General features: G+C 46.8%; 1 protein-coding gene across 3 annotated transcripts in view; it reads right to left on the bottom strand.

Moving 5' to 3' along the window:
- Positions 1-221: 221 nt before the first annotated feature.
- LOC140192950 (kin of IRRE-like protein 1) overlaps positions 222-17048 on the bottom strand; it is a 210838-nt gene continuing 194011 nt past the window's right edge. For 2 of the 3 annotated variants that reach the window (XM_072250424.1, XM_072250423.1), the window contains 3 exons: positions 13135-13274; positions 4106-4183; positions 222-2267 (listed from right to left, as the gene is read on the bottom strand). In XM_072250424.1, the coding sequence (XP_072106525.1) occupies positions 1866-2267; positions 4106-4183; positions 13135-13274 (620 nt within the window). In that variant the 3' untranslated portion in view covers positions 222-1865. Of the gene's footprint in view, positions 2268-4105; positions 4184-12650; positions 12792-13134; positions 13275-17048 lie in introns of all 3 variants that reach the window. The other variant, XM_072250422.1, reaches the window with a different exon arrangement.

The raw sequence follows: 17048 nt of genomic DNA, 5'->3' as shown, positions 1-17048 counted from the left end.
CTCCACTTCACCAGAGCCCTTCCCTCATCCCTCCTCCCACAGAACAGAGCTCCCTATTCATCCATCCCTCATTGCCCCTCACCGAAGCCTTTATCTCACCCCTCCTTCCACAGTACAGCGTACCCTAATCATCCATCCTCTTTTCCCTGACAATGGCCTCTCCCTCAGGGCTCTGTCAGATTAACCAGAAGTTGTTCACTGATAAAATTCCAAACCTAGAAAAAGGTATAACATTTCTCTTTAATAGTTTTAAGTGCTCTGTGGTAGTTCCTCCATTCACGGCAATGGCCCATACCTTTGCAGCACCTGTCTCTCCTGCCACGTGAAGGAGAGGGTGATGTTCTCCCACATGTGCAGACTGACAGGCAGTACCTATTGGGACATATGGGCCCTTGTACTGTTCAGGATGAGGAGTGGAATCGTACCAGTGATAATAGTCCTTAAACGGCAGGAACAGGACAGCTTACACACAGGGTGACACTCCCTTTACACTCTCTCATCACACACTCCCAGGGCAATGGTTAGACACAGTGCAGCTTCCTCTACACTCTCCCATCACACACTCCCAGGACACGGGTCAGACACAGAGTGAAGCTCCCTCTACATTGTCCCATCACACACTCCCAGGGCACGGGTCAGACACAGAGTGAAACTCCCTCTACACTGTCCTATTACACACTCCCAGGACATGGGTCAGGCATAGACTGAATCTCCCTCTACACTGTCCCATCACACACTCCCAGGACACGGGTCAGACACAGAGTGAAGCTCCCTCTACACTGTCCCATCACACACTCCAAGATGGTGGTATGGAGACAGAAACTGTGAGCTGCCTCTTGAGGGGCAGAGGTAGTTGAAGGAAATTGTGGAAGACTTGGGGATTAGTCACGTTCTTGGGCTATCACCAGGATCTGGAATGTTGCAAAATCACGCATGTGCGATTGAAGCTTATTGTGATACATTTCAAAGCTCTTTGTTGTGATATAGAGGGGCCTGTTCCCCAGCTTATAGAATATACAGTATATATCCACAGTGTCCATATACACACACACACACACACACACACACACACACACACACACACACACACACACACACACACACGCAGTTTATATAAAATAGACTTGACCAAAGGAAGTATAAATATATACACACTCTCTGAGTCGGCAATTGGGAGGCAGCCAGTGGAGGCAGTCAGCAGGTGACAAGCAGTCAAATCGTTGCCAGGGGAGCAGAATGAGAAGACCTGGTAGGGACAGAGGGAGAAGCGGTCAGAGGAGAAAAGAACAGAAGGAGAGAGTTGGGGAGAGGGAAGGGGAGCGGAGGGGAGGGATGTGGGAGGAGTAGAGGAAGGAGGCAGGGAAAGGGGAAGTGGAAGGCAGAGGAGGGGTGACATGGGAAGGGGATGACTGGGAGGGGAGCAGGATGGACAGATGAGAGGAAGGAGGTGAAGGAGGTGAGGGAGGAGGAAGAGAACGGGAAGGGTGGGAGAAGGTAAGGTGATAGAAGGGGTTGAATGGGGAGGAAAATAAGAGGGGAGAATGTAAGGTAAGCATGGAAGGAGTGGAGGAGGAAGGAGGGGGAGGAGAGGAAGGAGGGGGAGGAGAGGAAGGAAGTTAGAAGGAGAAGGGTGAGGGAGACAGGTAAGCAAATGAGGGAGGGTAGAGGGAAGAGAGAGTGAGGGGCTTCCCTGATTGAGGGCTGGCGTGACTCTCTGACCTTGGTGTCTGACTGTCCAACAACTCCTTCACCATCTCCACCTCAATACTGATTGGTCACAATTCGAAAGGCACCTGAGGGGTGGGAATGATCGAAGGGACAGATAGGGAAATGGGGTGACAAAGGGATTTGAGGATCATATACGGTCAGACATGGGTCTGCATGCGCTGTTGGTAGGGACGTCCATGCTCGGACTGGGAGGAGGAGTAAGAGAAGCGGGAGGCACCAGTGTACTTGGGCGGAGTTTCGAAGGATTCGAATGTCCGCGTGTACAGGGGCACGCCATACGTATAGGCATAGGGCTCATATGATAGCTGGCTGACTGCGTCCCCAGCTCCATCCCCAGGGAAGTCGGGCAGTCGCCCATAGGGTGAGCCTGTCAGTGGGGGCACACCAGCACCCTGGGCATAACCACTGGTGTGGGAGAGGCGGGAAGGAGGGCGTGTCTCAAAGCGTGGCCCCGCAGGTCGGTAGTCCGCATACAGTAGTGTCCGTGAAGCTGGTCGCTCTTCTTGACCCCGCACATTGTAGTAACCATTGGTCGGGTCCTGAAGCCAAGGGGAGATTAGATGTGAGTGCTCGGTCACTACAGTAACCCCCTCCATCCATACCTCCAACTCTCCCAGAAACAAATTCCACTGCTCTTCCCTCCTTCCACTGCTCCACTCAATTCCCAACCATCCACCCTTCAAATTCTCCCACCCTGAGTACATCCCCCCCATCACCCATACATAAACCTTCTCTCTCTCACCACCCATTCATGCCTTCCATCCCTTCCACTCACCCTCCATCCTCCCCTCCCTCTCACCCTCCATCCTCCCCTCCCTCCACCCTCCATCCTCCTCTCCCACTCACCCTCCATCACCTCCCTCTCACCCTCCATTCTCCCCTCCCTCTCACCCTCCATCCTCCCTTCACTCTCACCCTCCAACCTCCCCTCCCACTCACCCTCCATCCTCCCCTCCCTCTCACCCTCCATCCTCCCCTCCCTCCCTCTCAGCATCCATCCACCCCTCCATCCTTCTTACCTTCCAACCACCTCCTCTCTACCTCCATCTACCCCTCCCTCCCACCCTCGAACCCCCACTGTCTCCCTCCCACCAACCAACCCTCCCTCTCTACCACCCTCCATCCACCCACCCTACTTCCAATCCTCCATCCACCTCCACCCTCCCTCCTTCTCACTCTCCATCTACACCCTCCCTCTCCCACCCTCCATTCACCCCTCCCTCTCACCCTCCATCCTCCCCTCCATCCTCACCTCCCTCTCACCCTCCATTCTCCCCTCCCTCTCACCCTCCATCCTCCCTTCACTCTCACCCTCCAACCTCCCCTCCCACTCACCCTCCATCCTCCCCTCCCTCTCACCCTCCATCCTCCCCTCCCTCCCTCTCAGCATCCATTCACCCCTCCATCCTTCTTACCTTCCAACCACCTCCTCTCTACCTCCATCTACCCCTCCCTCCCACCCTCGAACCCCCACTGTCTCCCTCCCACCAACCAACCCTCCCTCTCTACCACCCTCCATCCACCCACCCTACTTCCAATCCTCCATCCACCTCCACCCTCCCTCCTTCTCACTCTCCATCTACACCCTCCCTCTCCCACCCTCCATTCACCCCTCCCTCTCACCCGCCATCCACTCCTCCATTCCTCCAGCTCACTTACTCTCACACACCACCTCATCCCTCCTTCTCACCATTCATCCACCCCTCCCTCCCACCATCTAACCACCCCACTCTCCATCCACCCTCCATCACATGCTTCCTCCCTCTCACCCTCTATTCACCCCCTTCCTTCCCTTCACCCTCCACTCATCCCTCCCTCCCACTTACCCACAAGCCTCTCTCTCACTCTTGATCCCTCCTCACCCTCCATCTCCTCCCTCTCACCCTCTATCCACCCCACCGTCTCCCCTTCCATCCCCTCCCTCTCTGTCAAGATCCATACACACCTTCCTATCAGCGTCCATCCATCCTCTTTCCACTCCTCCCTCTCTCTCACCTTCCAAATGCCCTTCCCTCCCTCCCTCTCATCCTCCAAACACTCCTCCCTCCCTCTGACCCTCCATTCGCCTCCTCTCTCCCACTATCTCACTCACCATCCACCTCATCCCTCTCAACCTCTATCTATTCCTCCCTGCCTCTCAGCCTGCATTGATCGCTCCATCCACCTCCTTCCTTCCTCTCACCCTCATCCAACCCAATCCCCCCTGTCATTTTCCTTCCATCTCTTCCATCTGTCCACTTCCTCCCTTCCTCCCACTCTCTTTCCAACTGCTCTGTCCATCTCCTTCCTCATTTACACAGCTCCACAGCTGGGACCACACTGAGTGGGATGTGGTGCCTGCTGGGGTTGCTGGGAGTGGGATTGGAGTTTCCTTTACCTTCAGCTCACTCTCCTCCCGTGTATCGATGATGTCTGGACGCAGGTCGGACTTCAGTTCGATGTCCTCCTTGAATGCCTGAGCAAGGAAAGACAATGAAGACTAAGTGATTGAGTGTGTGTGTGTGTGTGTGTGTGTGTGTGTGAGAGAGAGAGTGAATGAGAGAAAGTGAGTGAGAGAGAGTGTGAGAGAGAGAGAGAGAGAGAGAGAGAGAGAGAGACAGAGAGACAGAGGGACAGAGACAGAGAGAGAGAGATAGTTGTTTTCTGTTCCAGCTGGAGGAACACTCACTAGTTCCTCTTCTGACTGGCCACCTTCCACCTCTTCAATAATTAGCATGGCTTTTTGTGGGGAAAATTATGTCTTCGTATTCACTGAGCTTCTGAAGATGTGACCAAGGGGACTGAGAAGGGCAGGGGATTGATATTGTCTACAAATCTACATTGACATTGATAAGGTCCCACATGGTGTGATCATACAGTTTTGGAGGTGAGCGAGCAGATTGGTTATGAAGTTGGCTTGGTGGAAGGTGTCAGAGGGTGGGCATGAGGACTGAAGACCTGCAACAAGTACTGTTCTGCAGACATCGGTGATAGGCTCTCTGTTATTTGTCATTACTGTTAATCGTTTGTATGAGAATGTAGGCAGTATGCTTAGTAGGATTGTGGATGATACCAGAAGTGGTGGTGTAGTGAATGGTGAAGAAGGTATCTAAGGTTAGATGAACAGAGAAAGCAGGACAAGTAATGACAGATAGAATTCTACTCAGACAGGTGTGAGGTGTTGCATTTTGAGAAGTAAAACTAGGGCCAGACTAAAGGGCCTTGGGGAATGTTGTAGAACAGAAAGACTGAGAGGTATGTGTAAGTATATATATCCCTGAAAATAGACGAGATCATGAAGAAGGTATGTGACACACTTCACAAAATTCTGGAGGAACTCAGCAGGTCAGGTAGCTTCTATTGAAAAGAGTAAACGTAGCACACTTGCCATCAATTGAGTACAAGTACTGAGAGGCCACGTTCAGGGGCAAGAGGCAGTAGCCATGTCTATGGCTCTATCACTGATTCTGAGGCTTAGAGGGAAAGCATACAGTCAGACAGAGCAATAGTGACTGCAGACTCAATAGTGAGCAATAGTGATTTCAGACTCAATAGTGAGGAATGGTGATTGCAGACTCAATAGTGAGGAATGGCGATTTCAGACTCAATAGTGAGGAATGGTGATTTCAGGCTCAATAGTGAGCAACGGTGATTTCAGACTCAGTAGTGAGCAATAGTGATTTCAGACTCAGTCGTGAGCAATAGTGATTTCAGACTCGGTAGTGAGCAATAGTGATTTCAGACTCAATAGTGAGTAATAGAGATTGCAGACTCAATAGTGTGGAAGAAGACACCAGATGGTGTGTGTCTTCCAGTTGGTCATGGGTCTCTGAGTGGGTGTAGAACATCCTCAAGGGGCATGGTAAACAGCTAGAGATTGTTGTTTATGTTGATGAAAAAAACAACATAGGTAGAACAATATAGGAAGAATGAGTACAGGGAGATAAAAAATTAAAAAGCAGGACTCCGAAAGAAGTGATATCCAGATTACACTCAATACCATGCACAAGTGGTCAGAAATAGAAAGATAGGCCAGGTGAATGGGTGGATGAGGAGCTCGTGTAAGGGACAGGAATTCAAGATCTTGGACCACGGGGATCTCTTCAAGGGTAGAGGCAATCTATCCAAGAGGGAAGGGTTGCACGGACCAGAAATGGACAAATGTCTGTGTAGGGAAATATGCTAGTAAGTATTTGAGAAGCAGGTTGAAAAATTGCTCATAGTTGTAAGAATAATAGGGTTTTATTGGTAACACACATAAAAGTTGCTGGTGAACGCAGCAGGCCAGGCAGCATCTCTAGGAAGAGGTGCAGTCGACGTTTCAGGCCGAGACCCTTCGTCAGAACTAACTGAAACGTCGACTGCACCTCTTCCTAAAGATGCTGCCTGGCCTGCTGTGTTCACCAGCAACTTTTATGTGTGTTGCTTGAATTTCCAGCATCTGCAGAATTCCTGTTGTTTGGGTTTTATTGGTAGGAGGTTTTCCCAGTTATTGACTGGGACATCCAGAGGGTTAAGCGACTGGATTGGATGGAATTTCTGAAATGTGGTCAGGAAGGTTTCCTGAGTCAATATATAGAGGACATGACTCAGGAGGGTGCAATACTGGACCTCCTCTTAGGGGACAAGGCAGGGAAAATAACTGTAGTGACAATCAGGGAAAACTTCTGCCACCATTATCATAAATCTATTAGATTTAAGACAGTGATGTAAAAGAATAGGACAGGTCCACAGTTTAGTGTCCTAAACTGGAGCAGAGCTAATTTTTGGGAATGAGGCCGAATCCAGCAGAGGTAGTTTGGGAGAGCCTGTTTGAAGAAAAAAGAACAAATGGCAATTGGAAAGCTTTTAAGAGTGTCATATTAAGTGAGTTTAAGAGCCGAGAGGTAATGTTACAGCTATATAGGACCCTGGTCAGACCCCACTTGGAGTACTGTGCTCAGTTCTGGTCACCTCACCACAGGAAGGATGTGGAAACTATAGAAAGGGTGCAGAGGAGATTTACAAGGATGTTGCCTGGATTGGGGAATATGCCTTACGAGAATAGGTTGAGTGAACTCAGTTTTTTCTCCTTGGAGCGGCGGAGGTTGAGAGGTGACCTGATAGAGATGTATAAGATGATGAGAGACATTGATCATGTGCATAGTCAGAAGCTTTTTCCCAGGGCTGAAATGGCTAGCATGAGAGGGCACAGTTTTAAGTTGCTTGGAAGTAGGTCAGGGGAGATGTCAGGGGTAGGTTTTTTACGCAGAGAGTGGAGAGTGCGTGGAATAGGCTGCTGGCGACAGTGGTGGAGGCAGATACGATAGGGTCTTTTAAGAGACTCCTGGATAGTTACATGGAGCTAGAGAAAAATAGAGGGCTCTGGGTAACCCTAGGTAATTTCTAAAGTAGGTACATGTTCGGCACAGCATTGTAGGCTGAGGGGCCTGTATTGGGCTGTAGGTTTTCTGTGTGTCCATGTTTCTATGAGTCTGCTCTGCTATTTCATCAAAGCTATTTAATTTCCTTCTCAGCTGCAATCTCTTGCCTTCTCCCCATATTCCTTCATGTCCTGACTAATCAAGAATCGATCAACCTCGACCTTAAAAGTAGACAGTGGCAATGAATTCCAGAGGTTCACCACTCTCTGGCTAAATAAATTCCTGTGCAACTCCATTCCTCTGTTCTGAAACTGTGTCCTCTGGTCTCAGACTCCCCTCCACATCTCCCCACATTCACTCTATCAAGGCCTATCAACATTTGATAGGTTTCAATGAGATCCCCCCTCATTCTTGTGAATTCCGTTGAGTGGAGGCTCAGAGCCATCAGATGCTGCCCGTATGATGCTACTCAATCCCAAAATCATTTTCATGAAACTCCTTTGAACCCTCTCCAATGTCAGCACATTGTCCAAAATTGTTCACAATAATCCAAGTGAGGCCTCACCAGTACTTTATAAAGTCTTAACATTATATCCTTGCTTTTATATTCTGGATCGCTCAAAGTAAATGTTAACATTGTAATAATAACAGGTCTGTTATTATTATAGCTGTACATATCCCACCACAGGCCGATACCAACCTGCCTCACAATAAACTTTGCCAAACCATCAATATTCATGAAGCCACACACTCAGAGGCTCCTTTCATTCTCGTTGGACACTTTAACCAAGCATCGCTGACTAGAGCTTACCCGAAGTTCTACCAAAACGTCGGGTGAGCACTCTGGGAGGAAGCATACTCAAGCACTGCTACTCTTTCTTCCACAATGCCTATGAAGCACTTCTCCGTGCTCCATCTGCAAAATCTGACCATTCCTCCATCTTGGTCCTACCCACCTACAGGCAGAAATTGAAGCAGGAAGCAGCCATAGTGAAAACTATCCACTGCTGATCCAACCAATTAAACTCACTGTTACAAGACTGCTTTGATAGCATCACCTGGGACGTATTTTGAGTTGATAACATCTCCAAATACACAGAGGTATTCATAAGCTTTATTCAGAAGTGCACTGAAGACATTGTTCCCTAAAAATTAATCTGGGTCTACCCAAACCAGAAGCCTTTGATAAATAACAAACAGACGAAAATCTGCAGATGCTGGAGATCTGAGCAGCACACACAAAATGCTGGAGGAACTCAGCAAGCCTGACAGAATCTGTGTAAAAAAGTACAGTCAACATTTTGGCCTGAAACCCTTCAGCAGGTTTTTCCACAGATGCTGCCTGGCCTGCTGAGTTTCTCCAGCGTTTTGTGTGTGTTGCCTTGGGTAAATAGTTCAGTGCGTGTTGCTTCACCTCCGGAGATCAACAGGAGCTCAAGAGATGCCACTATGATTTACGAAGAGCCATCAAAGTAGCAAAATGGCAACACGGGGACAAAGTCCAGTCACAACTCTGCGACAGTGATACAAACGGCATCTGGCAAGGTCTGCACACCATCGCAGACTTCAAGAGGAAATGCAGCAGTCCAGCCAACGTTTCCACCTCGCTTCCAGACAAGTGAAATGTTTTTTACATCAACTTAAAGTTGCGAGGACTGAACGCCCGAGAAAAGCTATCGACAAGACCTGCACCCTGGTCATCGAGGTACGTAGAACATTCCAACAGCTGCAAGGCAGTGGGGCTGGATGGCATCCCAGGGCACCTACTCAAAGAGTGTGCTGAACAGCTGGCTGGTGTGTTTACAGACATTTTTAATCCCTCCCACTCCCACTCTGTAGTGGCCTCCTGTTTCAAATCGTCTATCATTGTCCCTGTACCTAAGGAAACCAAGGTAGCATGCCTGAATGATTTGCGGTCTATCACACTCACCTCAATTATAAGTAAATGCTTTGAAAATATGGTTAAAGATGACATCTGCAGCGTGCTACCACCCACACTAGATCCCCTACAATTCACCTATCGATAGAACTGTCTACTGATGATACCATAGCCACAGCCCTACACACCGTCCTCACTCACCTGGAGAAGAGAGATGCATATGTTAGAATGCTGTTCCTGGACGACAGTTCATTATTCAACACCATAATTACCTCCAGATTTGACAGGAAGCTCAGAGACCTCAGCCTGCACCTCACCTTGTGCAGCTGGACCCTGGACTTCCTTTCAGATCACCGACAGATGGTATGGATAGGCTCCCACACCTTTGCCTCTCTGATCCTCACACGGGTCTCCTCCAGTGTTGTGTTATGTGTTCCCTTCTCTCCATCCCTTACACCCATGACTGTACTGTCACACACAGCTCTAATCTGCTGATCAAATTCACAGATGACATGACTTTGATTGGCCTTATTTCTAGCAGTGATGAGACACCCGACAGAGGAGAGATTGACACCCTGACACAGTGGGCCAAGGTAACAACCTCTCCCTCAATCTCTAAAAAACAAAAGAGCTGATTGTGGATTACGGGAAGTACGGAGACAGGCTTGCCCCGATCAATGTCAATGGTCTACAGTTGAGACGGTGACAAGTTCCTCGATATACACAATACCAATGATCTCACCTGGACTGTACACACTGGCTTTGTGGCAAAAAAAAAAGCACAACAGTGGCTCTTCCACCTCAGGTGACTAAAGAAGTTTGGCGTGGTCCCTCAATTCCTCAAGACCTTATACAGGGCACCATTGGGATCATCCTGACTGGCTGTATCACTGTCTGGTATGGGAACCGCACCAGCCTTGATGGCTGGGCACTGCAGAGAGTGGTACAGACAGCCCAGCGCATCTGTGGATGTGAACTTCCCTCCATTGAGGACATTTACAGCAGCAGGTGTATAAAGAAACAGCAGCTGGAAGATCATCGGGGACACCAGTCACCCCAACCATAAACTGTTTCAGCTGCAAATAATACCACAGCATTAAAGCCAGGACCAACAGGCTACGGGACAGCTTCTTTCTACAAGTCATTAGACTTTTAAATTCACATGTACATTGCAACGGAGTCATAACACAAAGATTTTTACTCTCTCATGTTGTGGGATGGATATAAGATTTAAATAAATTCTAATTCTAATTCACTGCATTTGCCTTCCTCATCACCAACTCAACCTGCAAATTAACCTTTAGGGAATCCTGCATGAAGATACCCAAGTCCCTATGCACCTCAGGTTTTTGAATTTTCTCTCCATTTAAAAAATAGTCTACCCTTTTATTTCTTCCACCAAGTTGCATGACCATACACTTTTCAGAACTGTATTCCATCTGCCATTTCTTTGCCCAGTACCTTAATCTGTTTAAATTCTTCTGTAGCTTCTTTACTTCCTCAGCACTGACTGCCTCTCCACCTATCTTCATTTCATCCACAAACTTCGTCACAAAGCCATCAATTTCATTATCTTAGTCATTGACATATAACATAAAAAGAAGTGGTCCCAACATAGACCCTTGTGAAACCCCAATAGTCACCAGCAACCAACCAGAAAAGGCCTCCTCTATTCCCACTCTTTGGCTCCTGCCAATCAGCCACTGCTTTATCCATGCTAGTATCTTTCCTGTAATACCATGGGCTCATAGCTTGTTAAGCAGAATCATGTGTTGCACCTAGTCAAAGGCCTCTGAAAATCCATACACAATTCTCCTTTATCTATCCTGCTTTTTATTTCTTCAAAGAATTTCAACAGGCAACTTTGTCAGGCAAGATTTTCCCTTAACGAAACCATGAAGACTACAGCCTATTTCATAATGTGCCTCCAAGTTCCCCAAAATCACATCCTTAACAATTGACTCCAACATCTTCTCAACTACTGAGATCAAACCAGTGTGTAGCATTTATGCTTTGAATTGTAGGGCACTAGGGAGTATAATGGAACAGAGGGACCTAGGAATACAAGTTAACAAAGTAATGAACAAAACAGGGCATTGACTATAGAAGTTGGGACATTATATTGCAGTTACATAAGGCAAGGCCAGACTTGGGAGCACAATGTACAATATTGGTCACCCTTTAATGGAAACACATTGTTAGCTTGGAAAGAGTGCAGAAAATATTCATGAGGATGTTGCCAGGACTAGAGGAGCTGAGTTATAGGGAGAAGTTGGCTAGACAGTTAATTAATTATTCCTTGGAATATGGGAGAATTAGGGCTGCCCTTACAGAAATGATTAAAGTTATGAAAAGCATAAATAATTGATGATAACAGTGTCTTCCTCAGTGTAAAGGATTCAAAAACTAGGGGGCATAGATTTAAATAAGAGGGGAAAGATTTAAAAGTGAACTGAGGTGCAATTTTTTTCTCACAGAGGGTTGTGAGTCTATGGAACAAGCTGCCAGAGGAAGTGGTTGAGGCAGCTACAATAGCATCATTTAAGAAACACTTGCATAGCTACATGAACGGGCGGGTGCCATGTTTGGCATGGACTGGTTGGGCCAAAGGGCTTGTAAAAAACATTAGTGATGTCAGTTGTTTTTCACACAGAGTGTGGTTGGTGTGTAACAAGATACCAAACCAATTAATAAAGGTGTGTACAATGACTACGTTTAAAAGACATATGTACAGGTATATAGATAAGAAAGGTTTCATGGACCAAACACAGGCAAATGGTACAGGCACAGGAAGACACCTTGGTTGGAATAGATGAGTTGAGCTAAATCTGTGCTGTATAGTTCTACTATGCGATTCTAAAAACAATAGTCAAGCTTTTGAGAGACGGTTCTCCATGCAAAAGCCATGCTGACTATCCAACTCAGGGCCCGCCCCAGATCCTTTCTATCAGAATCCCCTCCACTAGCTTTCTGATCACTGACATTAGGCTCACTGGCTTGTCCTTGCATTCCTTCTTCAACAAAGGTTGAGCACTAGCCATCCTCAAAACTTCCAGACATCTCGTGTAGCTAAAAAATATATCTGGATGGCCCCTACAATTTCTTCCCAAGCTTCCCACAGTATCATAAGAACATAAGACATACGAAATAGGAGCAGGAGTAGGCCATCTGTCTTGTCGAGCTTGCTCCACTATTCAATAAGATCATGACTGATCTGACCATGGACTCATCTCTATCTACCTGCCTTTTCCCTATAACCCTTAATTCCCCTGCAAACATCTATCTAACCTTGTCTTAAATATATTTACCGAGGGAGCCTCCACTGCTTCATTGGGCAAAGAATTCCACAGATTCACCACTCTTTGGGAAAAGCAGTTCCTCCTCATCTCCAACCTAAATCCACTCCCCCGAACCTTGAGGCTATGTCCCCTAGTTCTAGTCTCATCTACCAGTGGAAACAACTTTCCTGCCTCTATCTTATCTACCCCTTTCATAATTTTATATGTTTCTATAAGATCGCCTCTCATCCTTCTGAATTCCAGCGAGTACAATTCCAGGAGACTCAATCTGTCCTCATAGTCTAACTCCCTCATCTCTGGAATCAACCTGGTGAACTTTCTCTGCATTGCCTCCAAAGCCAGTATATCCTTCCTCAAGTAAGGAGCCCAGAAATGCACGCAACATTGCAGATGCGACCTCACCTCTGGATGATAACTGGTCAGGTCCTGGGCATTCTCCATTTTACTGCATCTTGAGACCTTCAGCAGCTCCTCTTTTGCAATGTGGATATGTTCTAAGACATCATTGTTCTCTTTCCTGAATTCCCTAAGATCATCTCCACACTAAATGCAGAAAAAAAGTACTCATTTCAGATCTCATAGACCTTTTGATTTCACACATAGATGACCATCTCCAGAATTCCTGATGCACCTGGACACTTCCTCTGCCTCAACCTCTCTCTAGACCCACATATTACTGAACCCGAATGTCCCTCTCTTCTCTAATGTTCTCACCTACCTCACACTGAACCTACAACACTTTATTCACTCAGAAACTACCTGAGACAGAATAACATTTAAGATACGGAGACCACACATGTCCACGAACACAGACACACTCTCTCTCTCTCACACACACAAACACATACAAGAGGATATCAACACCTACAACACACTACCACCATACCGAGTACATGGCTTTCATCACCCGAGTTGCTGTGGAGATGCTGGAATCATCCTCCTCCAGTTCCTTGCTGCCCAGTGGTGCCTCTTTGTTCACCGACTCCACTTTAATATCAGGTTTCCCAAGAGTCACATCCTTCCGACCTAGGCAAGAATATACCAAATATTCAGGGGACAAAGACAGCATAGTACGGCAGCTCTCTCTACACCATCCTATCACCCACTCCCAGAGCACAGGGTAGACACAGAGTGAAGCTTCCCCCACACTGTCTCAATACGCACACCCAGGACGCAGGTCAGACACTGAGTCACTGTTTCATCACACACTCACAGGCATGGATTCGACAGAGTGAATTTCCCTCTACACTGTCCCATCGCACACTCCCAGGCATGGATTCGACAGAGTGAATTTCCCTCTACACTGTCCCATCACACACTCCCAGGCATGGATTCAACAAATTGTATGTCTCTCTGTCCTTTCACGCACTCCCAGGGTCAAACCCAGAATCCAAACACAGTTGGCGGCTCTCTACCTCAGGATCTACAGAGACTGCACCAAGCACCTTCCCAGATGGCACATGTTGCCAAGGTACTTTCTCTGGAGGGGCTACTGTCTTCATAAAGAGACATGGCTATCTCCAGTGAGCGTCAGCTGTGCCACTCAAAAAGTGCTACATCAGGGGGACCAATATCCTGGCAGGGAGATTAGCGAGGGCTACTGAAGTGACTTTAAACTAGAATGGTTGGGGGGGTGGGAATCAAATTAAAGAGGCTAGGCGAGAGGAGGTTAGTTCACAACAGGGGGATGGGAACCAGTGCAGAGAGACAGAGGGGTGTAAAATGAGGGTAGAAGCAAAAAGTAGTAAGGTGAAAAGTAAAAGTGGCAGGCCGACAAATCCAGGGCAAGCATCAAAAAGGGCCACTTTTCAACTTAATTGTATAAGGGCTAAGAGAATTGTAAAAGCGAGCCTGAAGGCTTTGTGTGTCAATGCAAGGAGCATTCGTAACAAGGTGGATGAACTGAAAGTGCAGATTGTTATTAATGATTATGATATAGTTGGGATCACAGAGACATGGCTCCAGGGTGACCAAGGATGGGAGCTCAACATTCAGGGATATTCAATATTCAGGAGGGATAGACATGAAAGAAAAGGAGGTGGAGTGGCGTTGCTGGTTAGAGAGGAGATTAACGCAATAGAAAGGAAGGACATGAGCCGGGAGGATGTGGAATCGATATGGGTAGAGCTGCATAACACTAAGGGGCAGAAAACACTGGTGGGAGTTGTGTACAGGCTACCTAACAGTAGTAGTGAGGTTGGGGATGGTATTAAACAGGAAATTAGAAATGTGTGCAATAAAGGAACACATAATGTGTGCAATAAAGGAAAGTTATAATGGGTGACTTCAATCTACATGTAGATTGGGTGAACTAAATTGGTAAGGGTGCTGAGGAAGAGGATTTCTTGGAATGTATGCGGGATGGTTTTTTGAACCAACATGTCAAGGAACCAACTGGAGAGCAGGCTATTCTAGACTGGGTATTGAGCAATGAGGAAGGGCTAATTAGCAATCTTGTCGTGAGAGGCCCCTTGGGTAAGAATGACCATAATATGGTGGAATTCTTCATTAAGATGGAGAGTGACATAGTTAATTCAGAAACAAAGGTTCTGAACTTAAAGAAGGGTAACTTTGAAGGTATGAGACATGAATTAGCTAAGATAGACTGGCAAATGACACTTAAAGGGTTGACGGTGGATATGCAATGGCAAGCATTTAAAGATCGCATGGATGATCTACAACAATTGTTCATCCTAGTTTGGCAAAAGAATAAATCAAGGAAGGTAGTACACTCGTGGCTGACAAGGGAAATTAGGGATAGTATCAATTCCAAAGAGGAAGCATACAAATTAGCCAGAAAAAGTGGCTCACCTGAGGACTGGGAGAAATTCAGAGTTCAGCAGAGGAGGACAAAGGGCTTAATTAGGAAGGGGAAAAAAGGCTATGAGAGAAAACTGGCAGGGAACATAAAAACTGACTGTAAAAGCTTTTAAAGATATGTGAAAAGAAAAAGATTGGTTAAGACAAACGTAGGTCCCCTACAGACAGAAACAGGTGAATTGATTATGGGGAGCAAGGACATGGCAGACCAATTGAATAATTACTTTGGTTCTGTCTTCACTAAGGAGGACATAAATAATCTTCCGGAAATAGTAGGGGACAGAGGGTCCAGTGAGATGGAGGAACTGAGGGAAATACATGTTAGTAGGGAAGTGATGTTAGGTAAATTGAAGGGATTAAAGGCAGATAAATCCCCAGGGCCAGATGGTCTGCATCCCAGCGTGCTTAAGGAAGTAGCCCAAGAAATAGTGGATGCATTAGTGATAATTTTTCAAAACTCTTTAGATTCTGGACTAGTTCCTGAGGATTGGAGGGTGGCTAATGTAACCCCACTTTTTAAAAAAAGGAGGGAGAGAGAAACCGGGGAATTATAGACCGGTTAGCTTAATATCGGTGATGGGGAAACTGCTAGAATCAGTTATCAAAGATGTGATAACAGCACATTTGGAAAGCGGTGAAATCATCGGACAAAGTCAGCATGGATTTGTGAAAGGAAAATCATGTCTGACGAATCTCATAGAATTTTTTGAGGATGTAACTAGTAGAGTGGATAGGGGAGAAACAGTGGATGTGGTATATTTGGATTTTCAAAAGGCTTTTGACAAGGTCCCACACAGGAGATTAGTGTGCAAACTTAAAGCACACGGTATTGGGGGTAAGGTATTGATGTGGATAGAGAATTGGTTGGCAGACAGGAAGCAAAGAGTGGGAATAAATGGGACCTTTTCAGAATGGCAGGCAGTGACTAGTGGGGTACCGCAAGGCTCAGTGCTGGGACCCCAGTAGTTTACAATATATATTAATGACTTAGACAAGGGAATTAAATGCAGTATCTCCAAGTTTGCGGATGACACGAAGCGGGGCAGCAGTGTTAGCTGTGAGGAGGATGCTAAGAGGATGCAGGGTGACTTGGATAGGTTAGGTGAGTGGGCAAATTCATGGCAGATGCAGCTTAATGTGGATAAATGTGAAGTTATCCACTTTGGTGGCCAATTAGGAAAAGGGGAGGTGCAACGAGACCTGGGTGTCATTATACACCAGTCATTGAAAGTGGGCATGCAGGTACAGCAGGCGGTGAAAAAGGCAAATGGTATGCTGGCATTTATAGCAAGAGGATTCGGGTACAGGAGCAGGGAGGTACTACTGCAGTTGTACAAGGCCTTGGTGAGACCACACCTGGAGTGTGCAGTTTTGGTCCCCTAATCTGAGAAAAGACATCCTTGCCATAGAGGGAGTACAAAGAAGGTTCACCAGATTGATTCCTGGGATGGCAGGGCTTTCATATGATGAAAGACTGGATGAACTAGGCTTATACTCGTTGGGAATTCAGAAGATTGAGGGGAGATCTGATTGAAACGTATAAAATCCTAAAGGGATTGGACAGGCTAGATGCAGGAAGATTGTTCCCGATGTTGGGGAAGTCCAGAACGAGGGGTCACAGTTTGAGGATACAGGGGAAGCCTTTTAGGACCGAGATTAGGAAAAACTTCTTCACACAGAGAGTGGTGAATCTGTGGAATTCTCTGCCACAGGAAACAGTTGAGGCCAGTTCATTGCCAATATTTAAGAGGGAGTTAGATATGGCCCTTGTGGCTAAAGGGATCAGGGGGTATGGAGGGAAGGCTGGTGCAGGGTTCTGAGTTGGATGATCAGCCATGATCATACTGAATGGCGGTGCAGGGTCGAAGGGCCGAATGGCCTACTCCTGCACCTATTTTCTATGTTTTCTATGTTTCTATACTCTGTGGATGCTGCCTGGGTTCTATCAGGACCTACTAAGAGTCTGGAACATGGTAACAT

Source organism: Mobula birostris, unplaced genomic scaffold (assembly GCF_030028105.1).
Source record: "Mobula birostris isolate sMobBir1 unplaced genomic scaffold, sMobBir1.hap1 scaffold_319, whole genome shotgun sequence".
Lineage (NCBI taxonomy): Eukaryota > Metazoa > Chordata > Chondrichthyes > Myliobatiformes > Myliobatidae > Mobula > Mobula birostris.
This window is presented reverse-complemented; position numbering and strand designations above follow the sequence as displayed.